The sequence below is a fragment of the Miniopterus schreibersii genome (genome assembly GCF_964146895.1).
Source record: "Miniopterus schreibersii genome assembly, chromosome: 2".
Classification (NCBI taxonomy): Eukaryota; Metazoa; Chordata; class Mammalia; order Chiroptera; family Miniopteridae; genus Miniopterus; species Miniopterus schreibersii.
Window position 1 is genome coordinate 152,591,216 of NC_138102.1, and position 27,670 is coordinate 152,618,885.

Sequence of the window (27,670 nt, forward strand, 5' to 3'; positions counted from 1 at the left end):
GACGAGCGCGAGCAGGGAAACTGGAGCGCCGCGGCTATTTTACACTGACCTGGAAAATGTCAGGACAGACGAGGGAACTGCGGGGCGGGAGAAGTTCACAACGGGCGCCAACTCTCCCACTGAGGTCTCGCCGGTGCACACTGAGTGGTTCGACCCCACCCCAAGCCCCGCCGGGGGAAGGATTCCGGACCAGGGTCTTGAAAGGAGATGGGCATCTGCCCACGTCACAGTTTAAAAGATGTGGCTGGACCAGCCCCCTGTGGGAAATGACCTCAGAGTGGCTAACCTTGCCCAAAGCTGCATTAAAAATAAAAATTAGTCTAGCATCCCTTTAGAAGCCGCAACCCCGCTCTTCGCCTAATCCTCCAGTTGGCCGGCGGAGCGCGGGAGGCAACAGCGTGTGCGCGGCCGCCCCCCGCGCCGCAACCCCGGCTGGCGGGCACGCACCCCGCCCGCGCCCGGCGCTGTCGCGGAGCCCGCTGGGCGCGTGCGCGCACGGCCTCGACGCGTGCTCTCCGCGCGCGCCCTCCCCGGCGTCTCCCTTCCTCAGCCCCACGCGGCGGTCCCGGGCGCCCGCCCTCCCCGCGCTGCCACGGCGGGGGCGCCGCTCAGCTGACCGACGGGCGCCAGACGCCGGGGCCCGCGGCTCGCGAGCGCGGCGGCGGCGGCGGCGACGCGGGCCTCTCGCGCCGACACTCCCCCTGCGCGCCCCTCCCCCACCCGGGCCCCGGGTCGGGGCTGACTGGGCGCGAGCCCGCGGCTGCTTCTCGGGCGCCGCGTGAGGAGCGAGGCTGCGGTGACGAGCGGCGGCTGCGCGGTCATGGGCGCGCCGGTATCGCCCTAGGACGGGCGCGCGGAGACCGCAGCCGGAGCGGCAGCCGCGGCAGCGAGCTTTCCCGAGCGGCGGCGGCAGGAAGAGCGGGGCCGCGATGAGCGGGAGCGGCGCGGCGCCCGGCCCGGGCTCGGGGTCCTCCCCCACCGCCTGCCGCTTCGCCCACTACTTCGTACTGTGCGGGATCGACGCGGACAGCGGGCTGGAGCCCGACGAGCTGGCGGGTAAGGCCGGGCTGCGGCGGCGCGGAGGTCCCCTCAGGGACGCGGGGGACGCGCGGGAGGCGGGGTGCGGGCTCCAGACAAAGTCAGCTGCCGGCGGCGCCCGCATCCTGGCCAGACGATTTAATGACATTGTTATTTATTTCGCGTGCTGGGTCCGCGCTGCGCAGGGCGCTCGCTGAGGGCTCGTCTCCCGGACGCGGGGTTATTAATAACGGGAGCGGGGGCAGGGGCGGAGGTGGCCCCGACGGCGCGGCCCTCAGCCGCTCGCCGGCCCCTCTCCTGCAGCTGCAAGCGGAGGCGGCCAGTGAGTCACCCGGCGCGTTAACTCCCGGCCTTGCTGCGATCCCGCGTATCCCCCTCCCGCCCTCTGTGCGGGAGCCGCGAAGTTTCAGCCCCGGCACATGACGGGGCGCTCAGGCCCCCCTCGGGGGAGGGGGCGTCGGAGGTCGCCGGGCTGGCGGGCGGGCGCGGGGCGAGAGGCTGCTTGGACTTCATCGCAGACGGCTCCCGGGTTCTGCGATGACGGCCGCGTCACCTTTTGGAACCCTGTCGATCTGGCAGCGTCCCGGAGCTGGCGGGGACCTTTGAACGCTCGGGACGGGCACGGCGCTTTGTTGACACTGCGTATCCTGTTTCCGAGTTTTAGTAGTTGGATGTTTTCCCCGCGTGCGACTGCCTGGGTTTTCCTGGAAGGGCTCCGTCCGTCCTCTTGACACGTTTGATGGCGCAGTGCAGGGCTGAGCTGGGAAACCGACGCTGGGAAAAGGGGGCGTTAAATGATGATGGGGGGGGGGGCGGTGCGAAGTGTGTAGAGGAGGCCTGGGAGAAACGACTGATTTCGTTCTGCGCTCCCGTTTCTTTCTGCATGCCTTCTTGGATCTGAAGCTTGATTTTATTTTATTTTTTTTTAATGAATGAGACAAGTGACATCTACCGCCTGAACTTTGTATCAGTGTTGAGCACTTAGGTCATAGCCTTTCCAGAACAGCTTCCTTTGGGTATAGCATTCCAGTGTGTATTTTTTCTCTTTTCCTTTTGCGTAGGTGGGTAGGAGCCGGGAATAATGTACTAAATAATAAACAATAGTAAACAAAATTATTCAACCTTAAGATACAGTACCCATCAACCCACGTCTTAGCTTAAGTATCTTGTAAAGTCAGTTTCACAGAAAACGTTTTAAACAAAAAGTCTTAAGTCTAGTTTTAGCTAAATTTTTTTTGAAACAGAGGATGAGTACCAGGTTTTCTGTATGTATAATTATGTAATCATGTTTCTTCAACTAAGGTTTCATGTACATACTAAGAATGTTTTTGTTAAGGGATGGGATACAAAATTAGAAAAAAATGTCTGCAGAGGTATTTGAAAAGATTACTCTTGAGGGATTGGTGAAAGGATTATTTTATTTTCTAGAATCCCTTCTTCCCTAAACATCCTAAACATTTGTGGCACCAGGTCATTTGGAGGCCTTCTGTCAGTGGTGACTGATGAAACGAAAAAGCCGGTAATTTTTTCCCCTCCATCTCAAGTCTGTATGCCTACTAAAGCTAAAACAGCACCTGTAGGTGTGGCTTGGGACTCTTTAGGCATAATGCTAAGGCTTTAACAAAACTAAACAGTAAAAAATTAATTTTAACTCATTTTTTAGACACAAATTGGCTTTTCCTTTTGCAACACTATGTGTGAGTGTAGGTGATTGAGATTTCTGTTCCTCATAATACTTGGTGTTTTGAATGAACTGTTTTGCCTGATAATATTTCAGTATCAACACATAGTTTAATGAAAGGTTTTTGAAAGCCTGTAGGTGTAGGTTTTTTCCTAGCTGTGTTCTAGGTGCTGTGGACAGCTGTGAACAAAGCAGTAAAAAAATCCCTGCCATTATAGTGCTTACATTCTAGTGTAAACAAATAATGAAAATATATAGTTTGCCAGATGTTAATGCTCACTATGAGGAAAAATAAAGCAGGGAAATGAGACTAGGCTAGTGCCAGCAGAATGGTGGGGTTTCAATTTTAAATAAAATGGAAGGGAAGGCCTTACAGATAAGTTGGCATTTGAAAAGAGCCCTGAAGGATTCAAGGAAGCAAGCTGCATGGATTGTCTTAGGGAACACATTACAGGCAGAGGAAACAGCACCTTCGAAGACCTGAGGTGGAATAGTGCCTAGTTTGTGCAGGCAAGAGCAAGGAGGCCAGTGTGTGTGGTTGGAGCTGTGAGGGGGTGGTCGTAGATATTACCATAGCGAAAGAGTAGGGGAAATTGTGTAGGGCCTCATGCATAGACCGTTGTTAGGAAAACCACTGGAAGGTTTTGAGTAGTGTAATGAGGAGATCTGATATGTCCTCTAAAAGGATCCCTGTGGCTACTAGGCTGGTTCTACTATATCAGGGGCAAGGATAGAGACAGACCAGTTAAAAGGAGGCTCTTTTTCACTATTTGAAATGAGAGGTGTTGGTGGCTTGAAACAAGACAGTAGTAGTGAAATGCTGTTAAGCTGGATATATTTTGAAGGTAGAGTCAGCAGGACTTGCTGATGAACTGGATATTGTATTCATATTAAAATAAAGTAATTAAAAATGACTCTTAAGAGTTTCAGCCTAAACAATTATAAACATCTTTAATTACTGAAATAGGAAAACTGATGGAGAAGCAGGCTGGAGAAGATTAGTTCAGTTTCTGACATGTTAAGTTTGAGGTGTCCATTAGACAATCAAATGGAGATATCAAGTAGGCAAAGACATCTTTCAGGGAGTCTTAATTTATATTTAGATATAAATTGAAAGCCACAATCTTGGGTAATATCAACCATGGATTGTAGACAGAAAAGAGGCTGGAGACACTCTAGCATTCAGAGGCTGGCAGGATGAAGAGGACACCTTGCTAAGGAGAGCAGGAAGTGTGGCCAGTGAGATGAGAGGCAGACAGGAGAATGTAGTATCATGTTCCCAGTTAACAAATTTTCTTGACTATTTCCACAGAGCTACTTTTGGGGATGAGGAAACAGGGCCAGTGAGTTAGGCAAATTAGCCTGAAGGTTGTTTCTGTTTCACTGCTTTAATTTCATAGTTAATGACAGTTAAGTTTCTATTTTTCTTTTTTGGACCTGATCTATTTTTATCATACTGTTTCTTAGCAAGTTGTTACCCTGCCTGCAGAAGGTCTTAATTGACTACTATTAAACATAAATTCTACCAATTGCTTCATGGACTTTTTATTTTATTATTTTTTATTTTTAAAAATATATACCTTTATTGATTTCAGAGAGGAAGGGAGAGAGACAGAAACATCAATGATGATAGAGTCATCATTGATCGGCTACTCCTGCACGCCCCCAATTGGGGATTGAGCCCGCAACCTGGGCATGTGCCCTGACTGGGAATCGAACCATGAACTCCTGGATTCTAGGTGGGTGCTCAACTGCTCAGCCATGCCCAGCTGGGCTATGGACTTTTTCTTAATGTATTCATGTTCCCAGAATTTATATTCCACAGGTGGTGGGACATTGAAATCAAATTAAGGACAACCCTGGCCGGCATGGCTCAGTTGGGTGTTGTCCCGTGCACCAAAAGGCTGCTGGTTTGATTCCAGTCAAGGCACATGCCTGGGTTGTGGGCTTGAGCCCCGGTAGGAGCGTGCAGGAGGCAGCAATGTTTCGCTCTCACATGATGTTTCTCTCTCTCTTTCCCCCTCTCCATTCCCCCTCTCTAAAAATCAGTAAAGTATTTTTAAAAAATTAAGGATGCAAACCAGACGGTGAAGTTATAGTTAAATAGACTGAGACTTTATGATAAAGTTATCAGGACTTTAAATTGTTTTTTAGACATTCCTCCCAGTAAAGCCCAGCTTTACCAACAATGAAAAGATTTCTTTCATCTCAAATAGGTCTTTTAACAACAGAAAATAATTTGAGTATGTAAATAAAATATTTTTTAATTGAGGACCTAGAACTTTTACTGGGAGTCATGTACAGTATACATACATATGTATGTTTGCATGTATATACATATATGGATATACTGGTATTATCCATTGTTTTTTCTCTGGCACATCTTAGCTGTTGTGCTTCTTTTACTCACTGTATATATATTTTTTTAATATATGTTTATTGATCTCAGAGAGAGGAAGGAGAGGGAGAGAGAGAAACATCAATGAGAGAGTCGTCATTGATTGGCTTCCTCCTGCACACCTCCAACTGGGGATCAAGCCCTCAACCAGGGCATGAGCCCTGAACGGGAATCAAACTTCGATCTCCTGGATCCTAGGTTGATGCCCAACTGCTGAGCCACACCCAGCTGGGCTCACTGTATATTTTCAGGATACGAACAAAAAATGTTAAAGCAGCCCTGTCCGGGTGGCTCAGCTGGTTGTAGCATCGTCTGGTACATCTGAAGGTTGCCAGTTTGATTGAGGGAGACAACCAATTGATGTTTGTCTCTCACATCTCTCTCTTTGTCTCTCTGTCTCTCTCTCCTCTCCTCTCTCTATCCCTTCCTCTCCCTAAAAATCAATGAACATATCCTTGGGTGAGGGTTAATTTAAAAATTAAAAAAAAAAATTAAAATGTTAAAGCAGGAAGGTTTAAATTGCCTTTAAATGTTAAAGATACAAAAAATGTTTCAAACTGATTCTTTATTGCCTAAAGAAGAAAGGGGTAAATAGAAATACTTGTTGGAATTAGTTGATAAGGAAGGCAGATGTCATTCTGAAATTTTCTCTTATGGCTCATTTCCTCTAAGACCTCTAACTATAGGAATTTACCTGTCTTGATTTACAGCAACAAGTCTTTTAGGCAATGGAAAAACGAAGGGCATAATTAGACCTTTGTTTAGGTAACATAAGTATGCAAGTCCCCAAGAGGGAAGGGTCTTTGCCTCTCACTTTCATAGTGCCTTATTCGTAGTACATAGTGTTTAATAAGTGAATGAATATAAAGTTTGCATATGAGTCAACAATTTGTGTGATGACAAGAATATTCTTAAAGCATTCCTATGGTAGCCTGGATTCAGTCCTGCTGATAATAAAGTATGATGGGTAAGATTCCTGTCATAGGCCTTTGTTTAGCTCTCTTCCTTGGTGCCTCTGGCTATTTATTTTTAGCTTTGGTGTTCGTGGGTGTGGTTTCCAGAAGAGCTTAGAGGCTGTGGAGACTATGGTCTAAATTCAGATACAAAATTTAGTTCAGACTGACACAGGGTCATCATGCATTGAAGAAATCAAGGCTGTAAGAGTAAGGTTCCCTCTCAGAGATCACATGACCAGCAGCAGACAACAGACTAGAGCCTGCTTGTTCTACTACACTATGCTCCATAGTTATTTTATTTCGGCTCAGAAAAAAAGATGAATTTGACGTGAGTTCAGCGAGCATTTCAGGCTTACCGTTATTCCAGACTGAATGTCATAGTCAAGATTGTCTTTTAAAAATGAAGGCCAGGCCCAGCTGGCAGTTGAGCATTGACCTAGGTTCTAGGACATTGGGGTTCAATTCCTGGTCAGGGCACATGCCCAGGTTGTGGGCTTGATCTCTAGCCCGGAGCGTGCAGGAGGCAGCTGATCAATGATGACTCTGTCATCATTGATGTTTCAACTCTTTCCCCCTCTCCTTTCCTCTCTCTGAAATCAATAAAGACATATTTTAAATAAAAATAAATAAATAAATAAATTAATTAATTAATTAAAAAAAATGAAAGCCAAATGTGCAGGCTTGGGTGGGGTAGGAATGTCCCTGATCCAACCACTATTGGTAGTGCCTCAGTTGTTAGCTTTATTGACATCCTTGGACCCAAATAGATTATGTTTGGTAGTTTGGAAGATCTGGCCTGGTAGCTAGGGTTTGGGGAAAGAATAATGCAAAGATCAGCTTCCATTTTAATGAGGCCAAAGAAAATTCAAGGGCTAGTTGCTGTGGTATAGTGATAACTTGGCTTTTAAAATCCACTCAGAATAAAACTCTTCATGGTGAAATTGGTCCAGTAGTGGGTGCAGCTAAGCTCCCTGTGATAACCCCAGGGCTCAGGCTTCTGCTCCAGTTGTTGATGCAGGACAGACCAGAGAAGATGTGATGGGAAGGGGAAGGGTGGTGGTGGTGGGGACACACAGTGTCTTTGGAAGAGGAGAGAATAGAGAGGGAGAGAAAGGGGACAGGGAGAGAGAGGAGGCTGGACGAGATCAAGTAATTGCTGCTAAGGTGTGATGACAGACTGTTCTGAAATTTCTGAGTATATCCTGTGCTTGTATTTCACTGCTGGTCACAGACAGCCTTGGAGTAATAAAAACATGTCTAAAACACAGTGCATTGGTAGTCACAGTTTCCATGAAGATCCATTCAGAAGAAAACATTTTCCTCTTTTGTAATTTGCTGGAGGATAGAGATAGTTCCTACATAGGGTACTTAGGAAACAAGTGGTGTATGTTCAGATCCTTAACATTTTTCATAGATAATGACCTAAATTTTGTTTTCAGTAAAGCCAGAACTAGCCGTTACACTTTGCATTAATTACTCAATGTAAAATGCTTACAGTGTGGCAGGTTGTGGAATATATAGGTGAGTCACCATTCCATAAGAATCTGCAGTGAAATAGCAATAATAACATTTATTCAGTGCTTTCTACTTGCCAAGCACTGTGCTAAATGCTTCATAGTAATTGCCTCATTTGATACTGAAAACAACTGTAGGAGGTGGCACTATTTTCTTTGTTTTATAGATGAGGAAACTGAGGCTAGGGCGTTTTAAGTATTTCACCCAGGTTCATAAAATAACTGAGAAACCTGGACTGAAAAGTCTGTCTGACATGATTCATCCATGCCCATAACCGTTACATTTGCTGCCTCCATGAGAATGTACATTGTGTTACACAGATTGTAAAATCTACTGGTATAGGAACCCTACAAATCAAATGAGATTATCTTTTAACTCTATATAGGAGGGATAATTAAGAGGGAGACTATAACTTGACCTTGCTTGTCTTGTCTCTTCTTAAGACCAGCACTAATAATGTCTCTTGCATGCACTCCCATCATTTATTCATCAGAAAATTAGAAGAGTTATATTTGATGTTACTTTTGTTTTCATGAATATTTATAAAGGTAAGATATTACTGTATAAATATAAAGCATTGCCGAACCGGTGCTTTATAGTGGCTCAGTGCTTGAGTATCGACCTAGGATCCAGGAGATCGAGGTTTGATTCCCAGTCAGGGCACATGCCTGGGTTGTGGGCTCAATCCCCAGTGGGGGCATACAGGAGGCAGCCGATTAATGACTCTCTCATCATTGATGTTTCTCTCTCTCTCTCCCCCCCTCCCTCCCTCTCTCTGAAATCAGTAAAGATACATATATTTTTAAAAAGGGCATTTATTACATAAATACAAATACCACTTTCAGTTTTTTTAACCTCTTTGCTCTTATTACTGGGTTTTATCATCTTAGTATAAATTGTTACTTGTCCTTAGATAAGTTTATAGTTTTCAGAGGGAATGTATGATTGCTTGTGAAACCATGGCTGGCAGGGCAGTGAGTACAGTAGTTGCAGCTGGACACACAGTCCTGGCTCAGCACTTAGCACAGCTGTGAGCCTCAGTGTTTTCATGTCTCAGAGGGGTTAAATGAGAGGACTGAATTCTAAACATACCACACCTCTCCTTCATTGGCCTGAAATTGTTTTTGAATAAAAGAATTAAATGTACCAGTTTAAAAAATTAATCCTGAATAACATAAAACATGGGAACTAATATATACCACATACACCACACGAGGACCGATGGAGTAATTGTAATTTCCACCACAAGGAAAGGGGAAAAATCAGTTTATGCAGTTCCCTCTATAGGAAAGATACCATTTTTAGCAAGCCTTTAAAAATGTTAATAACAGTTCATGGACTCAGTTATTACCTACATGGGTCCTTAGGGACCCAGGGACCCCTGTTTGAAATTACCATATTAGATAATATCTAGAAGTCTGTATTCTAGGAGTATGGATGGTGGGATCTTAGAATAATTTTTTTCTACTTAAAATTCTTCTGTAGCTTCCTTTGTATTTAGATTAAGGTTCAAACTTTACCCTGTATCTTAGTTTGTTTGGGCTGCCTGCCACCCACAGACCAGGTGGCTTATAGATAACAGAAATTTATTTCTTAGTTCTGGAGGCTGGGAAGTTCAAGGTCAAGCTCCTCACAGACCCTGTGTCTGGGGAGGGCCCTCTTCTTGGTTCATAGGTGGCCTTTCTATGTGGAAGGAGTGAGGGTGATCTCTGAGGCTTCTTTTTTAAGGGCACAAATCCCATTCGTGAGGGCTCCACCCTAAGCACCTCCCTAAGTCCCCACCTCTGAATGCTATCACTTTGGGGATTAAATTTCAACATATGAATTTGGGGTAGGGGGCAGGTGCACAGATATTTAGTCTATAACACCCTGGTTTACAAAGCTTTTCATCATCTGGTCTCTGCCCACCTTTCCAACCTTTTCAGTCTGGACCACTCTTTCCAACTACATTAGCTTCCTTACAGGTCTTTAAACACATCAAGCCAAGCTGCTACTTGTCTCATGGCCTATTCATCTTCTGTTCTCTCCCTGGAATCATCTTTTCCTAGACCAGCATCATCCATTAAATATAAAATATGAGGCAAATTTGTAATTTAAATTGTTCTGGTAGCCACATTTAAAAAGGTAAAAAGAAACAGATGATATTAATTTTAATGATATATTTTATTTATGCATCTAGGATATTTCAACATATAACCAACATAAAAATTATTAATGAGATACTTGGATTTTTTTCTTACTAAATCTTCAAACTCCAGCATATCTCAGTTTGGAGTAGCCGCATTTCAAGTGTTCAATAGCCACATGTGACCCTCTGTCTTTCCAAATTTTTCTTCTCCTTATTCAGGTCTCTGCATGTATGTTACCTCCTCAGAGTGGTCTCTCCAGACAATGCTGTATAAAATAGTGCCCTTCCTTTCCCTGCCTGCCCCATTCTTGCCAGTCACCTTGCTTAATTTTCCTCATAGCACTTATTGGTAACTGACAATATATTGTAAATGCATTTCTTTACTTTTGCTTTTTAATGTCAATCTTTCCCAGTAGATTACTGGATCCTAAAGGGCAGGACCTTTGTCTCTCATTTATTATTATACACCCGGTGACCAAAATAGTGACTCATAATAGTGTCCCATAATAGGGACTCAAATAGATTGTTATATTAAATGAATGAGATAATTTGAAATGGACAAAAGTATAACTTTTCCTTTTGTTACTGTCAATAAAAGCTAGTTACTGGCAATAAAAGTTAGTATGTTTATGTGTGGGTTTTAAAACCTCTAAAATGGAAGCTAGAGGTTTTTTTAAATGAGAAGTTTGAGCTTGATGAAAAAGTGAGAGTGGGGATGAACGATTACTTTTTTAAAAAGGTAAATATCAGCTTTGTGGTAAGCTACTAAGATTTATTCTGTCCATAATATTTATTAGCTTGTTCCTTCCCTCTTGAAATAAGCTGTGATAAATAAAATTAATAACCTTTTTTTTCTTTACCAGCTTTATGCCAAGCAAGCATGTAGGTAACAGGAAAGCTTTGATTTTTTTTTTTAAAGCAAATAATATGTCTTATTTATTTATAAACTAGTGCCAAGAGATGAGCACATAAATGGTGGGTAGTGTTTATGGAATTTCAGGAAGTGGTTGTGTTAAAGAGCACTTGTAGCTGTATTTGTGGTTTTAGAGGAATATTTTAGGAAATTGCATTCACAGTTTCTTTCTTCATGGGCATCCACATCAATTTGGGGCATGGTCAGCCAGGATAGTTCTCTTTGTTTCTATAAAGTTTAATTCTTTATATATGTTTTTCTATTTATATTTTGTCTTTATTGTGTCTTGTATAATGTTCTGTTCTGCCTGAGGCTTGGCTTTTTAAGATGACACCATCTAATGACCTTTTACCCAGAGGTTCCAAAAATTTTCAGTTCGAGACTATCATTTCCACATTACTTTTCAAACCGAATGCAAAGGTGGTTGGCTGAGTTTGCAAGGAGGCAGGAATTGTGAATTCTAGGAATAAAAGTGGAAGTGTTTTATGTGCTGCTGGGACAGCACATCCTGAGGTTAGAAGAACATGAAACAGTTGCTTTCTCAGACATCCCTGCATCTTCCCCAAGAACCCATGACATTTATTAACTTTATTCTAAACGTTATAACTATTTTAATTAATATGGGCTTCTTGAATTAATACCTTTTATTTTTCTTTTATAAACTTGTATACATCACTGGTACAGAAAGCTATTTTTGAAATAATGCTTTCTTTAAATGACTTTCATAGTTATGTTATTAGCACTATTGAGTTAGAGCTAGCTCCAGGAAATCACCTTTATATGATGTAGCTGTGAAAGTAGTGAACATTTATTGAGTCATGATTGTGGTTGGTGATTTATAAGCATTATCTTTTTTTTTTTTTTTTTTTAATATATCTTTATTGATTTCAGAGAGAGGAAAGGAGAGGGATAGAGAGAGATTGAAACATCAATGATGAGAGAGTCATTGATGGGCTGCCTCCTGCACGCCCCCAACTGGGGATCGAGCCCGCAACCCGGGCATGTGCCCTGGCTGGGAATCGAACCCCAATCGCCTGGATCCTAGGTCGACCCTCAACCACTGAGCCACACTCGGCTGGGCTATAAGCATTATCTTTAATCCTCAAAATAACTTGAAGGTATTATTTTCTTCATTTTACAGGTGAGGAGGCTGAGGTTCAGTGAGGTGTTACCCAAACTCACAGAGACAGTAAAGGCCAGGGTGGGACTGAATCCCAGGCTGACTCCAAAGTGGCCCTTACCCACTCTGTTCTTCTGCCCCTCTATGTACTCCAGACCAGTTGTCCTCAACTGCTAGGTAGTGTTGACACAGTAGTGGGCCTGCCATTTGTGAGTTGGGTCACAAGTAGTTATTAACAATAGTTGAATACTGAGGTGGTAAATGATATACATTTTCAAATAAGAATGGATTCAAGGTCTTCCCATTAATGATGTCATTCTTGCTCAGTTCCATTCCTGTGGGCTTTTATTGGCTAGAAGAGAAAGAGGTGGCATTATATGCACCACAGTAGTAATTGTGGATAGCCCATACATAATGGAAAATCTTATCTTGTTAAGGCTCCTGCTAAGCTACTGTTACTGATGCACTATGAGTAGTTTTTGCATGTTCATATTCTGTTAGGAACACCACTGCAAAAGTAGTCTATATGCTCCCCTACCCTGGATGTTTTAAAGAAAAATTTGTTCGTAATTTGAGAACATACATGGGGATATGTTTCAACACTAATGCTGATCTAGACTGTTCCTAGATATTTTTCCTCAGTTGTAAATGTGACGATGGAAAGAGCTTGTAAACTAGAGTGCAATAAAAATATGAGGTAGAATTTTAGAGTTGTAGAATCTTTTAAGTTCAACCCTGCTGTGAGGATGAGCATGCTGAATCCCTAGATACAGTGTGGACCTCTAGGTTTTAAACCGTGAAACCCAGTTTAAATATTTTTAAAATAGATTTTATTTATTATTATTTTTTTTTTATCCTCTCACCAGGATGTGTTTCCTGATTTTAGAGAGAGGAAGGGAGGCTAGAGAGAGAGAATGAGAGAGAGAGAAACATTGATGTGAGAAAGAAACAGTTTCCTCTTGTGCACGTGTGCATGCCCCACCTGGGACCGAACCCACAACCTACGTATGTGCCCTGACTGGGAATTGAACCTGAGACATTTCAGTGTCATGGACAGTGCTCCAACCAACTGAGCCACACCAGCCAGGGCAAAGATATTTTAAGTGTCTGTTTTCTGGATCTCAGAGGCTCGGTGGTGTAAATCCACTTGTTCTGCATAATTTTCTTCTGCCCACGCCTGGAGAATCCAGGTTTCTCCTTGGAAGACCATGTTTTCTTGCGCTGCCTGGCTTCCTCTTTTCTAGTACACAACACACTTCTCCTGTCACTTATGTAACACGGAAAATTATTCTATAGTTTGAAGAAACATTACTGTAGAAGTGATATGTTAAATTAAGTTTCTCATAGTCTTCATTCCTCAGTGCAGCTTGACATAAGTTTGCTCTGACCAGGCTTTTGTACTTTTTCTTTCTTATCTTTCTCTCATAGTCCTTTGAGAAAACAGGGACATTCTGCTAGATGAACAGTGTTCTTGCAATATATTAAATTTTGTCACTTGTTTTTTTTTCTGTTGATCGTGACTAAAATAGCAAGGAGTGATTGTTTCCCTCCAGGCAGATGAGACATGAGCTGTTTAGAGAGGGAGTGCACATCTCGTACTGAATGTCCTCCCTGTCATAAGAATCAGCCCTAGCATATCAACTGGCATTCCATGAGGATGAGATACGGACTTTCATCAGAATAGCGTGAACAGTAGGAATTTAGGACTGCTTATAGGTTTAAAGCTTATGGATGGTCCACTTCCCGGACTACAGTCTTTTGTTTGAGTTTCTAGGTTAATTTCTCTTCAGTTTAAGGAAATTTCAATGGCTGGGGTAGAAAGATAACAGATTGTTTAAAAACGTTTCCCATCTACTGTCTCAAGTGTATTCTTTTTTAAAAAAATAAATAGACTTTTGTCTGGATTTCAAAATACTGTGGCTCAGCTCCAGGGAAATGAGCTCTCGTACTTGACTTCATTTGCTTTGTGCCATTGTTCACAAGAACAGTGACTGTGATTTCACAGGTTATTAAAACACAAGCGTTGGTGCCACAGAGGTGATTATGCCAAAATAGGTTATTTTGTTTAGTTGTTCTCACTCCCGTCTGGCAGTGCTTATTTTTCCATTGGCAGTCCTGGCTACGGTCTGATTTTAAATAAATATTGGAAAGCTGTGTGTGCTTGAGTGTAAAATCTTGTCTATTCCTCATAGTAAAGGCCAGACAGGTCTCATTTACTGTGAGCCATGTGTAAACCTCCCATCCCTGGTGGAAGAGGCTAGTTGGGAGAGCATTAAAGTGTGGGTGCATGGAGGGTGGAAGGTGGTGGAAACAAAACATGAAAATTGCACTTGTTATTCCAAAAATCTCTTTTCCTGATCTGTCAATCTCTCTCTCCCCCTCTCTTCTATTTGGAAAACAACTTTTTATGGTTTGACTGGGAGAAATGGTACAGAGATATCCAGACAAATGCCCTATACCCTAGAGGCCCCACAGATTTAACTACCCGCTAGAGGAGCCATTATAGAGTCCCCTGCACAATTGTTGTGCCTACTGGAAGTTTAACAAAATTGTGTTCACTCTTCCCTGGAATGAAATCTATAAGCAGGAGTAAAAATTTGGCTTTTTTTTTTAATGTGGCCATAAGGCCAAGCAGCAGACATAATTTGTTAAATCATTGGGGACAGAGGCCTTGATGTGAGATGTGTGTTGACATGTATGCACATTTAGTATTTATTTCTGTGCCCCTTTGAACTCTGTTGAATAGATTAGTCTATTTTGTTGAAAGGCAGTCTTTGAGGGACAGCTGAAACATTGGTGTATAAGCGGGAGAGAGAGAGGTCTCTCTTTGGTTTGTTTTTTGTTTTTCAAATGTAGGGGAAAGAAAGTAACTTCTTAAATACTTCCTTTTAAAAATAATTTTTTTGGTAAAATTCAGATTTGCCTTGGGCATAAAGGAGAGTGTAAATGGTTGTATTATTTTCGTAAACACCGTTGAATAGTTTTTGAATGTCTTCTGAAGTAATGAGATATAGTCTCCTCTCAAGTGTGGGAACTATTTTGCACCCTGTTCCCTGACCTTTACCTTTTGACCCTACTGCTTTGTGATGAGATTATGGGCCTTTGAGGTTTTTTTCCAGTTGGCCCAGGTTTCCTTACACAGCAACATAAAACTTTAAGCTTCCTTAAAAGATGTTTTTAGAATTGCGGAGAACATTCAGATTTAATTGTTGGTATGAATTTTGTAAACATTTTTCTTTAAATTTTTTCTTAATGCTGTCCAGTGTATCTATGTATTTTCTAATAGGAACTTTCAAGTTTTTATGTTTTTCCTTTGGAGTAAAACATCATAAAGTAATGTTGCTTATTTAGGGAGAGGCTAAAAATTAGAGCTTTTCAGGATAAGAGAACTCAAGAGAGACCCACCTGTTTGTTCCTCATTGTTGCCTCTTTAGGTATGAGAAGTTAAAATTTGGATTCTGGGGTATAATGCAAGAGCAACAAATTGAATATTTGCAGAGAGAATCAACACTTTAACCTGCTTATCTTATAAAAAAATTTTTAGACACCTTTTCAGATGTCAAAAAGGGTAGGAAGAGAATCAGGGACATGAACTCATCAATAGGATATGAACTCGTTTACTTTTGCTATTAGTAGTTCATATAAGAGTGTTGGTTTTTTAGTTTGTTTTGGAGTTTTGGGTTTATTATTTATTTTGGAAAGAGGGTAATATTAGTGTCAGAATAAGGGTTTGGGCATTACCTTTGTTTTTTATTTTTTGTGTACTATCTTCAAGCTTATCTGGAAAACTAAGCATTGGCTCTGTTTCAGACATTTTAGTAGGACTTTCTGAAGAATGTCTTTTTTTTGTTTGTTTTATTTTAAACATATCTTTACTGATTTCAGGGAGAAGGAAGGGAGAGGGAGAGAGAGAGATAGAAACATCAATGATGAGAGAGTCATTGATCGGCCGCCTCCTGCATGCCCCTGACTGGGGATCGAGCCCACAACCCGGGCATGTGCCCTGACTGGGAATTGAACCCCGATTGCCTGGATCCTAGGTCGATGCTCCACCGCTGAGCCACGCCCGGCCAAGCAAAAATGTCTGTTTTATACACTGTCAGAAGGACTTATAATAATGAAGCTTTGGACTGGTTTACATGGCACTTTCTTGCTCCTGAATATTCCACCCTGAGGATAAAATTCAATAACTACTTTTTAAAAAAAAATTACTGTTTTTAAATTATAAGACTAATATGTGCTTATTTTAAAAACTGGACAATGTAGGATTGCATTAAAGAAAACAACAGTCGCCCAGCCTGTCATGGCTCAGCGGTTGAGTGCTGACCTGGGATCCAGGCGATCAGAGTTTGATTCCCGGTCAGGGCACAGGCAGGCCCAATCCCCAGTGGAGGATATGCAGGAGGCGGCAGATCAATGACTCTCATCATTGATGTTTCTCTCTCTCTCTCCCTCTCCCTTCCTCTCTCTGAAATCAATAAAGATATATTTTAAAAAAGAAAATAAGAAAAAAGAAAGCAACAGTAACCTCTTATCCCAAAGGGGAGGAATTTAAAATAAAAACAAGTTCTGCCTTGGCCCATGTGGTTCAGTTGGTTGGGCCTCACCCTGTGCACCAAAAGGTTGCTGTTTTGATGATTCTTGGTCAGGGCACATGCCAGGGTTTGCAGGCAACCCCCCCCCCCCCAGGGGACATGCAGAAGGTAGACAATGTTTCTCTCTCTCCCCCCTCCCTCTCCTTTCCTTTCTAAAACTCAATTAAAAAATCTTAAAAAATTTTAAAAATAAAATAAAAGCAAGTTCCAATTTCTGGTCACTAATTAGAAGCCAAAGTGACTATTTATTTTACTGAGGTGTTATAGTTAATGGGCTGAACAACAACCCAAGAAACACTGCAATTTTTTTCTTGTCCAAGTCTTTGCTACTGATTTAGGTAGTATATGACATCTCTAAAGACTTCTGTAATTGTTGATTGAAAGAAAGAATGAGTAAGTAAAATGGAGTTGCCTACCTAACATGTTTACTTTGAGGGATAAAAATTAAATCCTTAGTGCTTGCAACACTTTTTTTTTTTTTTTAAACAAAGTCCTCTATGCTATCAGTAAAGTAAAATGGGAAAAGAAAGAGTAGCTTCGAATCTCGGGAGTTTAAAGCTGAAATAACATATTAAAAAGTTATTTTCCTTTATGGAAAAAAAGGGGGGAAGCACTGGTGATAAATGAGATGGAAAGACAAAGGAAAGAAGCTAGTAAGCAAAAGAGGCAATTCAGTGTCAATAAGATAAACTCTTGATCTTCATGTTACTGGGATTCTGATTTATTTATCTTCAGCAGCAGAAGGGGAATATGTTTAGATGGCATAAGAAAGCTTTGATGGAAAAATCTGCTTGTCTCTCTTCAGATTGTTGGGAGAGTATAATATTTTAGGGAGGCTGAATCTTCTAGAAGCCAGAGCAGATCTGACACTCGTCCCTCAACTCTCCCTTCCTGTCTCCGTTATAAGGGCTGTGTAAACATTGCAGGATCCGTGTGGGCACTGGCTGAGGAGAATGCAGAGAGTGCCCGGAAGTTTCCCTTTTCCTGGAGCAGAATAGGAACAGGGACAGTCTTTTCATTGTCTTTCAATGTTCTGGCTGTTGGCACTTTTAGATCCCTCTGTAAATGACTTTTCTCCTAAAACACACTTATCGTGAGTTTCATGTTTAAACCAACCACCCAGCCAAAGACCTTAAGATGCCAAAGAAGGGGTATTTGTGATAGTAATTGAAAAAATATACAAGGACAGATGTCCTTTCCCATTTTCTTTAAACCTATCAGTTTACTAACATGAATGTGACTTTTGTTAGTAATGACAGTGCATTCTGAATGTTTCTTGAGTAAACAAAACTTTTTTCCATAAAGAAGAAAAAAGAGAGAATGAGAAGTTCTTATCTGGAAAGATATTATTTGCATTTTTGCTTCTATTTAGTTATTTTTTTGGGATGGGCTGAATTAAGATGAATTTTAGTTGCCATAAGTACTGTGAGTGGCATTGGTTCTATAAAAAGTTTTTTGGAGAGCCCCGGCCGGATAGCTTATTTGGTTAGAGCATCATTCCAATACAGCAAGGTTGTGGGTTCCATCCTTGCTCAGGTCACATACAAGAATCAGCCAATGAATTCACGAATAAGCGGAACAACAAATCCATCTCTCTCTCTCTCTCTCTCTCTCCCTCCCTCCCTCCTTCCCTCCCTCCCTCCCTCCCTTCCCCTCCCTCCCTCCCTTCCCCTCCCTCCTACTCTCTCTAAAAAAATTAAAAATAAAATAAATAAATGTTTTGGAGGATGTAAGAGTCATGAAAGAAAATAGAGGGGCAAACCATGGGGCAGAGGGGGTTATTTATGTCTGATCTCTGCTTCCACTTTTGGTTTCTAGAACCAGATGTCTATGTTACACATTTACATCTGCTTTGAGCATTTCATGGAGTAGGAGATGAGTTGGGAAGTGAGATTGAATCTAGCTTTTGGAGGACTTTTCTGTCGGTGCTTGTTGTTATAGATCAAAGAGGACCTAAGAAATAAAGAAGCCCTTGTCGGTTTTGCTCAGTGGTTAGAGCATCAGCCCGCAGACTGAAGGGTCCCGAGTTCGATTTCGGCCAACGGCATGTACCTCAGTTGCAGGCTCCATCCCCGGCCCTGGTCAGGGAGCGTGTGGGAAGCAATCAATCGGTGTGTCTCTCTTACATCGATGTCTCTCTCTCTCTCTCTCCCCCCCCTCCCCCCCCTCTGAAAAGCAATAGAAAAAATATCCTTGGGTGAGGAGGGAGGGAGGGAGGGAGGGAGGGAGGGAGGGAGGAAGAAAGGAAGGAAGGAAGGAAGGAAGGAAGGAAGGAAGGAAGGAAGGAAGGAAGGAAGGAAGGAAGGAAGGAAGGAAGGAAGAAAGGAAGAAAGGAAGAAAGGAAGAAAGGGAGAGAGAGAGAGAAATTTCACTGGTTCACAGCAGGTTTTTTGGGGGTTGGGGTGGGGTGTTCAGGTGTAATTTGAGCAGAGCTCTAGCTCCATTTCACTGCAGTTCTTCATGCTCTGTCTTTCCTCAGTGTGGTTGCTTCCTTCCTGATAATACAATGGTGGCAGTAGTTCAGGTGTCACATTTGCACATGACACCTTCCCTAGAAGAGATTTAACTTCCCTCATCCACTGTCCACTTGTGTCATGAAATAGAAATCTGGGTCATTGTTATGATTAGATCACTTTAGGGTCATACTTCCCTGGGGCCCATCCTTGAACCATTAGTGTGGCAAGGAAGATGGGATTGAAGTGACTGTTTAGAGAACAGTTTGCCATAAAAACTACAGGACTGATTAACAGTGGAAAAGGGAAGGAAGTGACTGCTGGGAAGCAGCTCACCTGAAGGCTAGACTCTGAAGAGGGCCCCTTGAAAGACAGAAAAGAGCCCTTCAGAGATTTTGAACAGAGGTGGCATGCTCACAGCTGTGCTTTCGGAATATCCTTCTGCATGACGGGTATAGAATGGGATCAAATTGGGAAGAGACTAGAAGTGGGGAAACCAAACAGGATATTGTTCTGCGAAACAAACTAGGGGGGGAAGGGCCTGAATTAGGATAGTGGTAGTGTGAGGTTAAAGGGGAGATGAGACACATGACAGATTATGGGCCCAGGCAACAGGGATATGGTGGTCAGTCATACAAAGAAGAAACACAGAAGGAAATCAGTTTCAGAGAATGGATGCTGAGGTTAATTTTGAATTTGTAGTAGTGATGGTACTGATATGACTATTTTCCATTATAGCAAGGAGGATTAAAACCATTTTCTCCACATCTTGTCATGATAGTAGTGACTGACTATGTTAAAGGATGTGTGTGCAAGCAAGTAGTGGGGCTAGAACTTGAATTCAAGGCTTTAGATGCACAGTTCTATATTTTTCCATAATGTCACACTTACCTCTATTTATAGACATAACTCATGCATTCTTTCTGTTCCCTCCCTCTCTCCCTCTCTTCCTTTTTTAAGGGAACCAAGAACGTGTGCATGTCAGTTAATTTTTTTGTGCATGTTAATTTAAATTCGTGTTTTTAAACATGAAGTATAAAAATACCATAATTAAGAAAAATACAGAAACTGCCCAGGACACCAGCTGAGACTTATTTTTGAGTTAGGATAATCTGTTGCACATTACTTAGTAAATAAGTTACCTTTTTTCTGCAGTGCCTCAGTTTATAGTCAAAATGCACAGTTTTTGTGGTAGGCTTTAGTGTAGTGTATTTAGAATGCATCTGTGTTCTTCAGCTGTGAGACAGTGAACCATATGCTCTTTAACATTTTGGACTTTGTACAGCAGACAAGTGTCTAACCAGATTGAATGTGTGCTGGTGCTTGCACTGGGTTCTAGGCATTCCCACCTAGAATGTTCAGGTCACTCTGGTACCACTTTACAACCATGTGTATCAACTGGTTGATAATGCACCATAGTGCTGATGTCATTGCTCAGTGAAACATCAGCTACATCCTTGTTAACACAGTTGTTTTGATTAAGCCCCAGGCACTTTGGTGACATTTAAACTGTTGCTGGAACTCTCCTTTAAATGTTCAAAGACAATCCCCTGGGGTTGTGTCCTTTTTTGACTGAAGGCTAATTTTATCCATTATTTTTTAAATAGATAACACATTCATGTGGTATCATTTTCAGAAGATACAAAAAGATTGTTTAAAATCTGTCTCATCCCCAGACAGAACTATAGTTATCACTTCTTCATGCATACTTCCAGAGTATTCTCTATGTTCATGATGTGTTTCTTACTCCTCTTAAAGTATACTCTTACTTTTGAGCCTTCATATATATATTTCTTTTACCCATGTTATTGCCTTTCTACTTCACTTTATTTAGTAACATTAAAAATAAAGGCATTGTTCACATTATATTTTTTATTGTTTACAGTAGGTCAAATACAGTCCCTAGTTTGCAGTTGACCAGTCATTTTCAAAGATTTAAATGAATTGCCAGAGTTTGCATTGCTAGTGGCAGAATTAGAACCAGAAGGGAGGTTCTTCTGGGTCTAAATCCCGGCCCCTTTCACTACAGAGGAACTTAATTACTGTCATGTGCAAAACAGCCCACCTCTTTAATTTGATGGAAAGCAGGGCGCTTATACTTAAAAAAGAATAATAAACCCATAATATGTTAACGTAAATCACGTTCTGAATGAAAACAGGAGCAACTTTGGGCCTTTGTACACATTAGAATTCGATTTTGTTGGTTGCCCATCTGTTTTAGAAAAAATTATCTACAGGTAATTGACCAAAGGCACTCACATAAGCAAGACATCTAAAGGTCAAGAGGGCTCACCAAGGTAAATGTAAAAGGACTCAATAGATAACCTTTCTTTTAATAGTTGAAAATCATCCACAAGAACAACTGAATGTGTTGTGTTAATAAAAGTTTTACTTAAAAACACACACACTTTATTATCTAAAGAAATACAGAACACATGTTTTGGTTTAATTACCTTTTTCTTTGGTGGAAGGTACATTTCTATAAATTATGTGATAGCATCTTGACTTTATCTAGTCTTGCTATGCTAAGTGGAAGTTTTGATGGATTATGGCGGGAGAGTAGGAAATTAGCCAGTGTAGAGTGTGTTTGTTTTGTCTGCTTAGAAAATTTTTAAAAAATCAAGCCTTTTTAATATGGAAAATTTTACACATACACAAAAGAAGAGAGAATAGTATATGAACCCCCATGTGCCCATCAACTAATTATCAACTCACCACCAATTTACCTTATTCCATTCTCACTCCTACCTACCCTACAGAATTATTTTGAAACTAATTCCAGATTTTGTGTCATTTCATTCATAACATTTTAGAATGTCTCTCTAAAAATAAGGACTCTTTTAATGTGCCATTTATAAAAATAAGTTTTGATTTTCTATTTAATTTTCAGATCCCTGTACTGATCAATGTATGTATTGAATAAACAATATGAAATGTTGTAGTCTTATTAACCAAATGCAATAATTAAATCAAGAAGTAAATCTTATGTGTGCTTTTTAAAAAATTCTTTTTTATTTTTATGGATTTTCTTTTTTAGAGAAAGGAAGGGGAGAGGAGAGAGAGAGAAACATCAGTTTGTTGTTCCACCCATCTATGCATCCATTGGTTGATTCTTGTGTGTGCCCTAATTGGGGATTGAACCTGCAACTTTGGCATATCGGGAGGAGACTCTAGCCAACTGAGCTACCTCGCCAGGGCCTTATGTGTGCTTCTAACATTTTAAAAGTTATATTGACATAGATTTTGAGAAAGTAAGTAATTATTAAAAGCATGAATGTTATTCCAGCTTGGAAATACAGAAATCTTAGAAGGCTCTTTTTTTTCTTTTTTAATAAAAACAATCCCACAGCATTTATTGTCATCTGGTAATGACATAAGGGTAATCAAAACAATATGAATAAATGTTTAAGAACTATACTTCTGACAAAGGACACCTAAAAAACACAAACTGTATTGCTTCTCAACAATTTCTCACTTCATTAATCATTTCTGGTTGGAGACACTTTGGAGCAGAGTAATATTATCTCTTTTTAGCACAATCCAACCTACTTGTTTTCTTGACTTTGTTTTAGAATGAATGTCTTCTGCATCATCTAATATTAGGTTCATATACTCATTAAAACCAATAATACAGCCCTCTATCCACATACTCACTTGCTTGTAAAGCCACACCGGAATCAGAGATCTATTCTGCAAGTATCTGAAGGTGAGGTTGATGGGCTGTACTTTTTGGTCCTGGCTACGGTGGCCATGGTGGAAGCTGACAAAGACCACACTAAGCCCCTAGCTAGCTCAGAAAGCTACTTCTGAGATCAGGCAGAAGTCTCTTTCTTTTAAAGCCATTGTTATAAATACACTTGTCAGTAGGGCTGCTTGACTGTATTAGTTTACTATTTCTGTGGAACAAATTATCTTAAAATATATTGCTCAAAACAGCATTTATTATCTTGCATACTTTCTGAGGGTCAGGAATCCAGGAGCAGCTTAGCTGAGTGACCCTGGCTCAGTGTTTCTCTCATAAGGTTGCAGTCATTTCAGGGCCTGGCCCGACCATGGGTAAAGAATGGCTTCCAAACTCACTTGTGTTTGTTAGCAGCCTGTTCCTTAGCACTTGGGTGTCTACATAGACCACCTATGTGTCCTAATGATATGGCTGCTGGCTTCCCTCAGAGCAAGTGAAGAGGGTAGGGGTGTGGGTAGAGGAGGGGCCATGATGGAAACCGTATTTTTTTTTTTTATAACCAAATCTCAGAAATGGCACACCGTCGTTTCTGCCCTATGCTGTTGGTCACATAGACCAACCCTGGTACACAGTGAGAAGGCACTCCACAAGGCTGTGAATACCAGGAGGTAGGGATCATTGAGAGCCTTCTCGGAGGCTAGCTACCACACTGATTTTGGCAATGTTAAAGCTTTTGTTTTTTATCTCCACCCAAGGATATGTTTATTGATTTGAGAGAGAGAGAGGAAGGGGGAGGGGATAGAGAGACAGAGAGAGAGAGAGAGAGAAACATCAAATCATTGCCTCCTGTATGCACTCCAACCAGGAATTGAACCCACAACATTTTTTTTGCGTGCAGGACGACGCTCCAACCAACTGAGCCACCTGGCTGGGGCACAATGTTAAAGCTTATAAACCTCTGATTTAGGACTTACAATCTTTAGCAATGATTTTAAATAGAGTATACTGAAATTCTAGTAGTGTGCAGGGTTTTGAAGCAGCCTGTACTTGAATAAATAATACAGGTCTGTTTTAGAGAGGCAGTGTCACCGAGTGTGAGTGCAGGCTCTGAGACCAGATTGCTTTAGGCAAGTGACTTAAAGTCTCTTTACCTAATAATGGTAGCACTCTAACTCCTTTTGGGATTTGCTGGTCAAATGCCTAGAATATTGCCTGGCACATAGTAGGTTCTCAAGTGTTAATGGGATTATTATTTTCATTGCTAAAAGAACTTGAGAATACAGGTGAACTCAACTGCTTTGGTATCTGGAATATCAGGTAGGATGTTGGCAGATGAGTGGAGAGGTAGGTAGAGACCAGTGTGCTGTGGGGAGGGTGGGCCTTCAGAATCTGAGTTGATTTGTATTTATGCTGTTGTAACCCTTGGCAATTAGTGTTTATTTTAAACTACTTTGTTTTACAAAGTGTGGTTAGGCATTTGTAGCACTTCCTTTGCCCATTTTTGCTTCAGTATTAACACCTGGATTCATGTTTCAGACTCAGCAATATGGGGAACACAGGTGTTCTTTAAAAAAAAATTTATACAAGTCCCACTTTGAAAGAGAAGTTACGGTGGTATTGCTCTTTAAAAAAGGAAAATGAATAAAAGAATGAAAAGGGTGGTAGTGGAAGGAACTGAAAAGTGCTTGATAAATTATGTAAGGAAGCATTTGGCTTTGGTCAGAAATTTAGTTGTTAGCCAGCTGCAAGCGAACCCATCTGGCACACTTTTTCATTATTCTTCTGAAATATTCATGGGCTCCAACAGTCCTTGCCTTGTTTCCATTAGATCCTCACATATTCTCATCTTCCAGGAGCCAATTTGGAGTTGCAGTGGATTGCCCTTGTTTTGTTTCCTTGTTTCTGTGGATGTAATCAATAAAGGATAGACAGACAAGGAAAAGTTTGTGTATACTCAAAAATTCTTTTGCAAACTAGGGCTGGGGCCAATCATTATAGGATTTGAGAACAAACAATGGCTAAAATAATCCACTACAGTTCATTATCCTTTAAAGTATCTATAATACTTTAAATATCTCTGAATTACGAATCTCTTCTGATCATTAAGCAGTACCCTTCATTTCCATTAAAGAAAATTTTATTTTTGATTTAGAGAGCATAAGATTAGTAAACTTAAAATTTTTTATTTCTAAAATTAAAAGGCATTTGCTAGTTTCTCATTAATGTCTCAGAGGTTTCTTGAAATCATTTAATATGTAGATAAAGGGATATCACAAGTAATCCTTTTACATTTTAAAATTAACTTCTTGAGATCATTGACTAGTACTAGGATTATTATTTAGCATTCAGAACCAAGAGTTCTGAAAATTGGTCTTATAAATTTATGTCAAAGTTCATGAGACCACTTTTTTACTGGATAGTAATTTGAAATTCACCTAGTTATTCCCACTTTATTTTTAGGAAGAAACTTTGCATTATTAGGAAAGTCTTCAACGTTCAGATTTGATTTTCTTTCATTAGCTTCCTGTTTTACTTGGGAAGATAATTTTTTTTTTTTTTAAAGGAGGCTGGCAGTTTATGTTCATACCAACTGCTGAGATTTTACCTAGTTGAGTGATAGATTAAGATTTTAAAAACAGAGTGGAGCCAGTCTTTTCATTTTTGTAGATTTATACTGTGACAGTAGTAGTGTTGAAGAATAGGGGCTGTTTGTGTCAGATTTTTATGATATGGATTTTAATGTTTAAGTCTAATCTTCCTTCGGCTTCTCTCCTTTTAGCTTTGGCTCTTTTGTCTGCTCTGGTTTTGCAAGATGAAGAAACATAATGGCTTTATTGGGGTCAGTGCTTCCCAGAAAACCTGGCTGACTTTATTGGTCAGTGGGACCCATTTGCCACCTTTTAAACAAAGGATTTGAAGGCCTTGCAGGCTGCCCATCTGTCTTAGGAAGCTTTGTGTGGCTAATGTGCAAAAAGAAGTTTTACTTAGACGCAGAAGGAAGCCTTTTCTACATAAGTATTCAGAATTTGTAAAAAAACACTTTCTAGGTAAACATTTAAAGTGGTATTTTAGCTTTGTGCTGTAGTACAAGTCACCTGACTGTCCCCATGTGTTAAGAAGAGATGAGTTGGACAGAATTAGAAGTCTTGTCACTGAAGTAATTAAATTAAGGTATTACAGAGCAGCTTTTTTAGAGTAGAAAGGAAAAAGCTGGGAGTTGATCAGTTAGTTGCTTTTATCATTTTCATTTATTTTATTTTTCTTATAAAGTTGCTATCATTACCTAGATCATACACAACTACAAGCCATTTATTTATTTAAAATTAAATTTGTCCTTTAGGGAGTAATTCTGTAGTATAGAATGTATGCACTTTTTACCTCTGGGTACTTAATTTGCCATTTTTATTTATCAGGTAGACTTTTGGGCACTAAGTAGGTAGGGCTGGCCACCTGTATTAACATTATTTCTAAGCACCTCTTTCTGCCCTCTAGATTTGAAGTTACTTGAGGGAAACCATTTAGTATAGTAGTTAAGAACATGGGTTCTGGAGTTCCTACAGTGCCACAGATTATATCTGCCACTTACTATTTTTGCCTTTTAAACTTTCTAAGCCTTGGTTTATCATCTCTGAAGGAGGGATGCATTTAACTCATGAAGTTGATCGGTTGATAAATGAGAGAATATGCAATGTTTGGGGTACATAGGAAACAATAAATACAACTAATTGTTCACCTTTCTAACCCTCAGCACGTGGTACAGTGCCATACACATAATAGATGCTCATGGTACATTGAGTGGGAAAACTTCCAGAATGGGTAGCCATTATCAACATAACTGGTAAATATATTGAAAAGAGAAAAAAAAAGCTTGTTTGTTTGGTATTTGTACCTCAGTTTGACTGCAGTCACTACACTCTTGAGGTCTTATCAGCTTCTATCACAGGCCTGAAAGATGTGAGACACGCCATTACATGTTTGAATAAATTGCTGATTTTCATTCCTCTTTGAAATGGCAAGTTTTTCTCTTTGTCTCTTTATGTTTTCCTAAACAGATTAGAGTTTTAGGTATCCTTTTTGAAAACTGAAACTATAAATTTAGGAAGTCAGGTTTAGCTAATCAGATTTCAAAATGAGCTTTTTTTCTTCTTGTTAAAGCTGACCATCAAATCTCAGGTAATCCTCTTTTATTATAGACAAACTGGCACAGGTATATGGAGCAGAAATTATTATTTATTTGCATATACCTGGAACTGGGATATATTTCCTTGCTGTTTCTCTTTTGCCATGTGTGGGTAAGGAAATGTTTTGCTGTGCTTTAAATTGTTTTGTTTTGTTTTCCCCCTGAGGCTCTTAACGTTGGTGTGTAACAACTGTATATTTATTACTCAGATAAGGCCTCTGAATATAAATAATTTTTGGTAACTGATCTCTTTTCTCTACTGTTTGCACATAGAGTTCTCTTTTCAACATGACTGGGGTCTTGACAGAAGGTTTCAGCTAATCTCCTATTCCACTTTCTCATGGGAATATATTCCCTCTAGTTCTAGTACTTTCTTCCACAGTCTTTGCTATGTGAGATGGGTTCACCAAGGGTAAAAAAAATTTTTTTTTGTGGGGAAAGGGCTGTTTGCCATATTAAATAGGGGTGGTCAGAGAAAGTGATCTTGGAACAAAGGCTTACAGAAGGAAGTAAGGGAGTTAGCCAAGTAGATATTTGAGATAAGTGCTTTTCAGGCTAAGAGAACAGGCTGGATGGACAAAAGCCCTCAGTGGGGCCTCAGTTGGTTGTCTGATGACTTAACCCTAAGGAGCCTGGGGGAGTGAACTGGAAGAAGAATAACAGAAGGGGAGGGCAGAAGAGTCACAGGAGGCTCAATCATGAAAGGGCCTTGTAGCACTGAAAGGGCTTTGGTTTTAACTTCGAGGGAGCTGGGGAGCCATTTCAGGGTAATCCAGGTCAGAGATCGTGGCAACTCAGAATGGATAGTGAGATGTGATCCATTTCTGGATATATTTGGAAAATTGAAACAATAGGGTTTTATTACCAAATATGGAATGTGAGGGAAAGGGCGGAGTCGAGCACGACTGCAAAGGTTTTGACTTGAGCAAGTTGAAAAACGTAGTTGTCAATTTCAGTGGGGAAGAATGCGGGTTGCATAGGTTGGAGGAGGGGTCTTGCAGAATTCATTTT

At 40.8% G+C, this 27,670-nt stretch overlaps 1 protein-coding gene across 3 annotated transcripts in view; it reads left to right on the forward strand.

Annotated features, from left to right (window-relative positions):
* Window positions 1-769: 769 nt before the first annotated feature.
* DENND5B (DENN domain containing 5B) overlaps window positions 770-27,670 on the forward strand; it is a 154,898-nt gene continuing 127,997 nt past the window's right edge. For 2 of the 3 annotated variants that reach the window (XM_081127140.1, XM_081127138.1), the window contains exon 1: window positions 855-1,056. In XM_081127140.1, the coding sequence (XP_080983266.1) occupies window positions 930-1,056 (127 nt within the window). In that variant the 5' untranslated portion in view covers window positions 855-929. Of the gene's footprint in view, window positions 1,057-27,670 lie in introns of all 3 variants that reach the window. The other variant, XM_081127139.1, reaches the window with a different exon arrangement.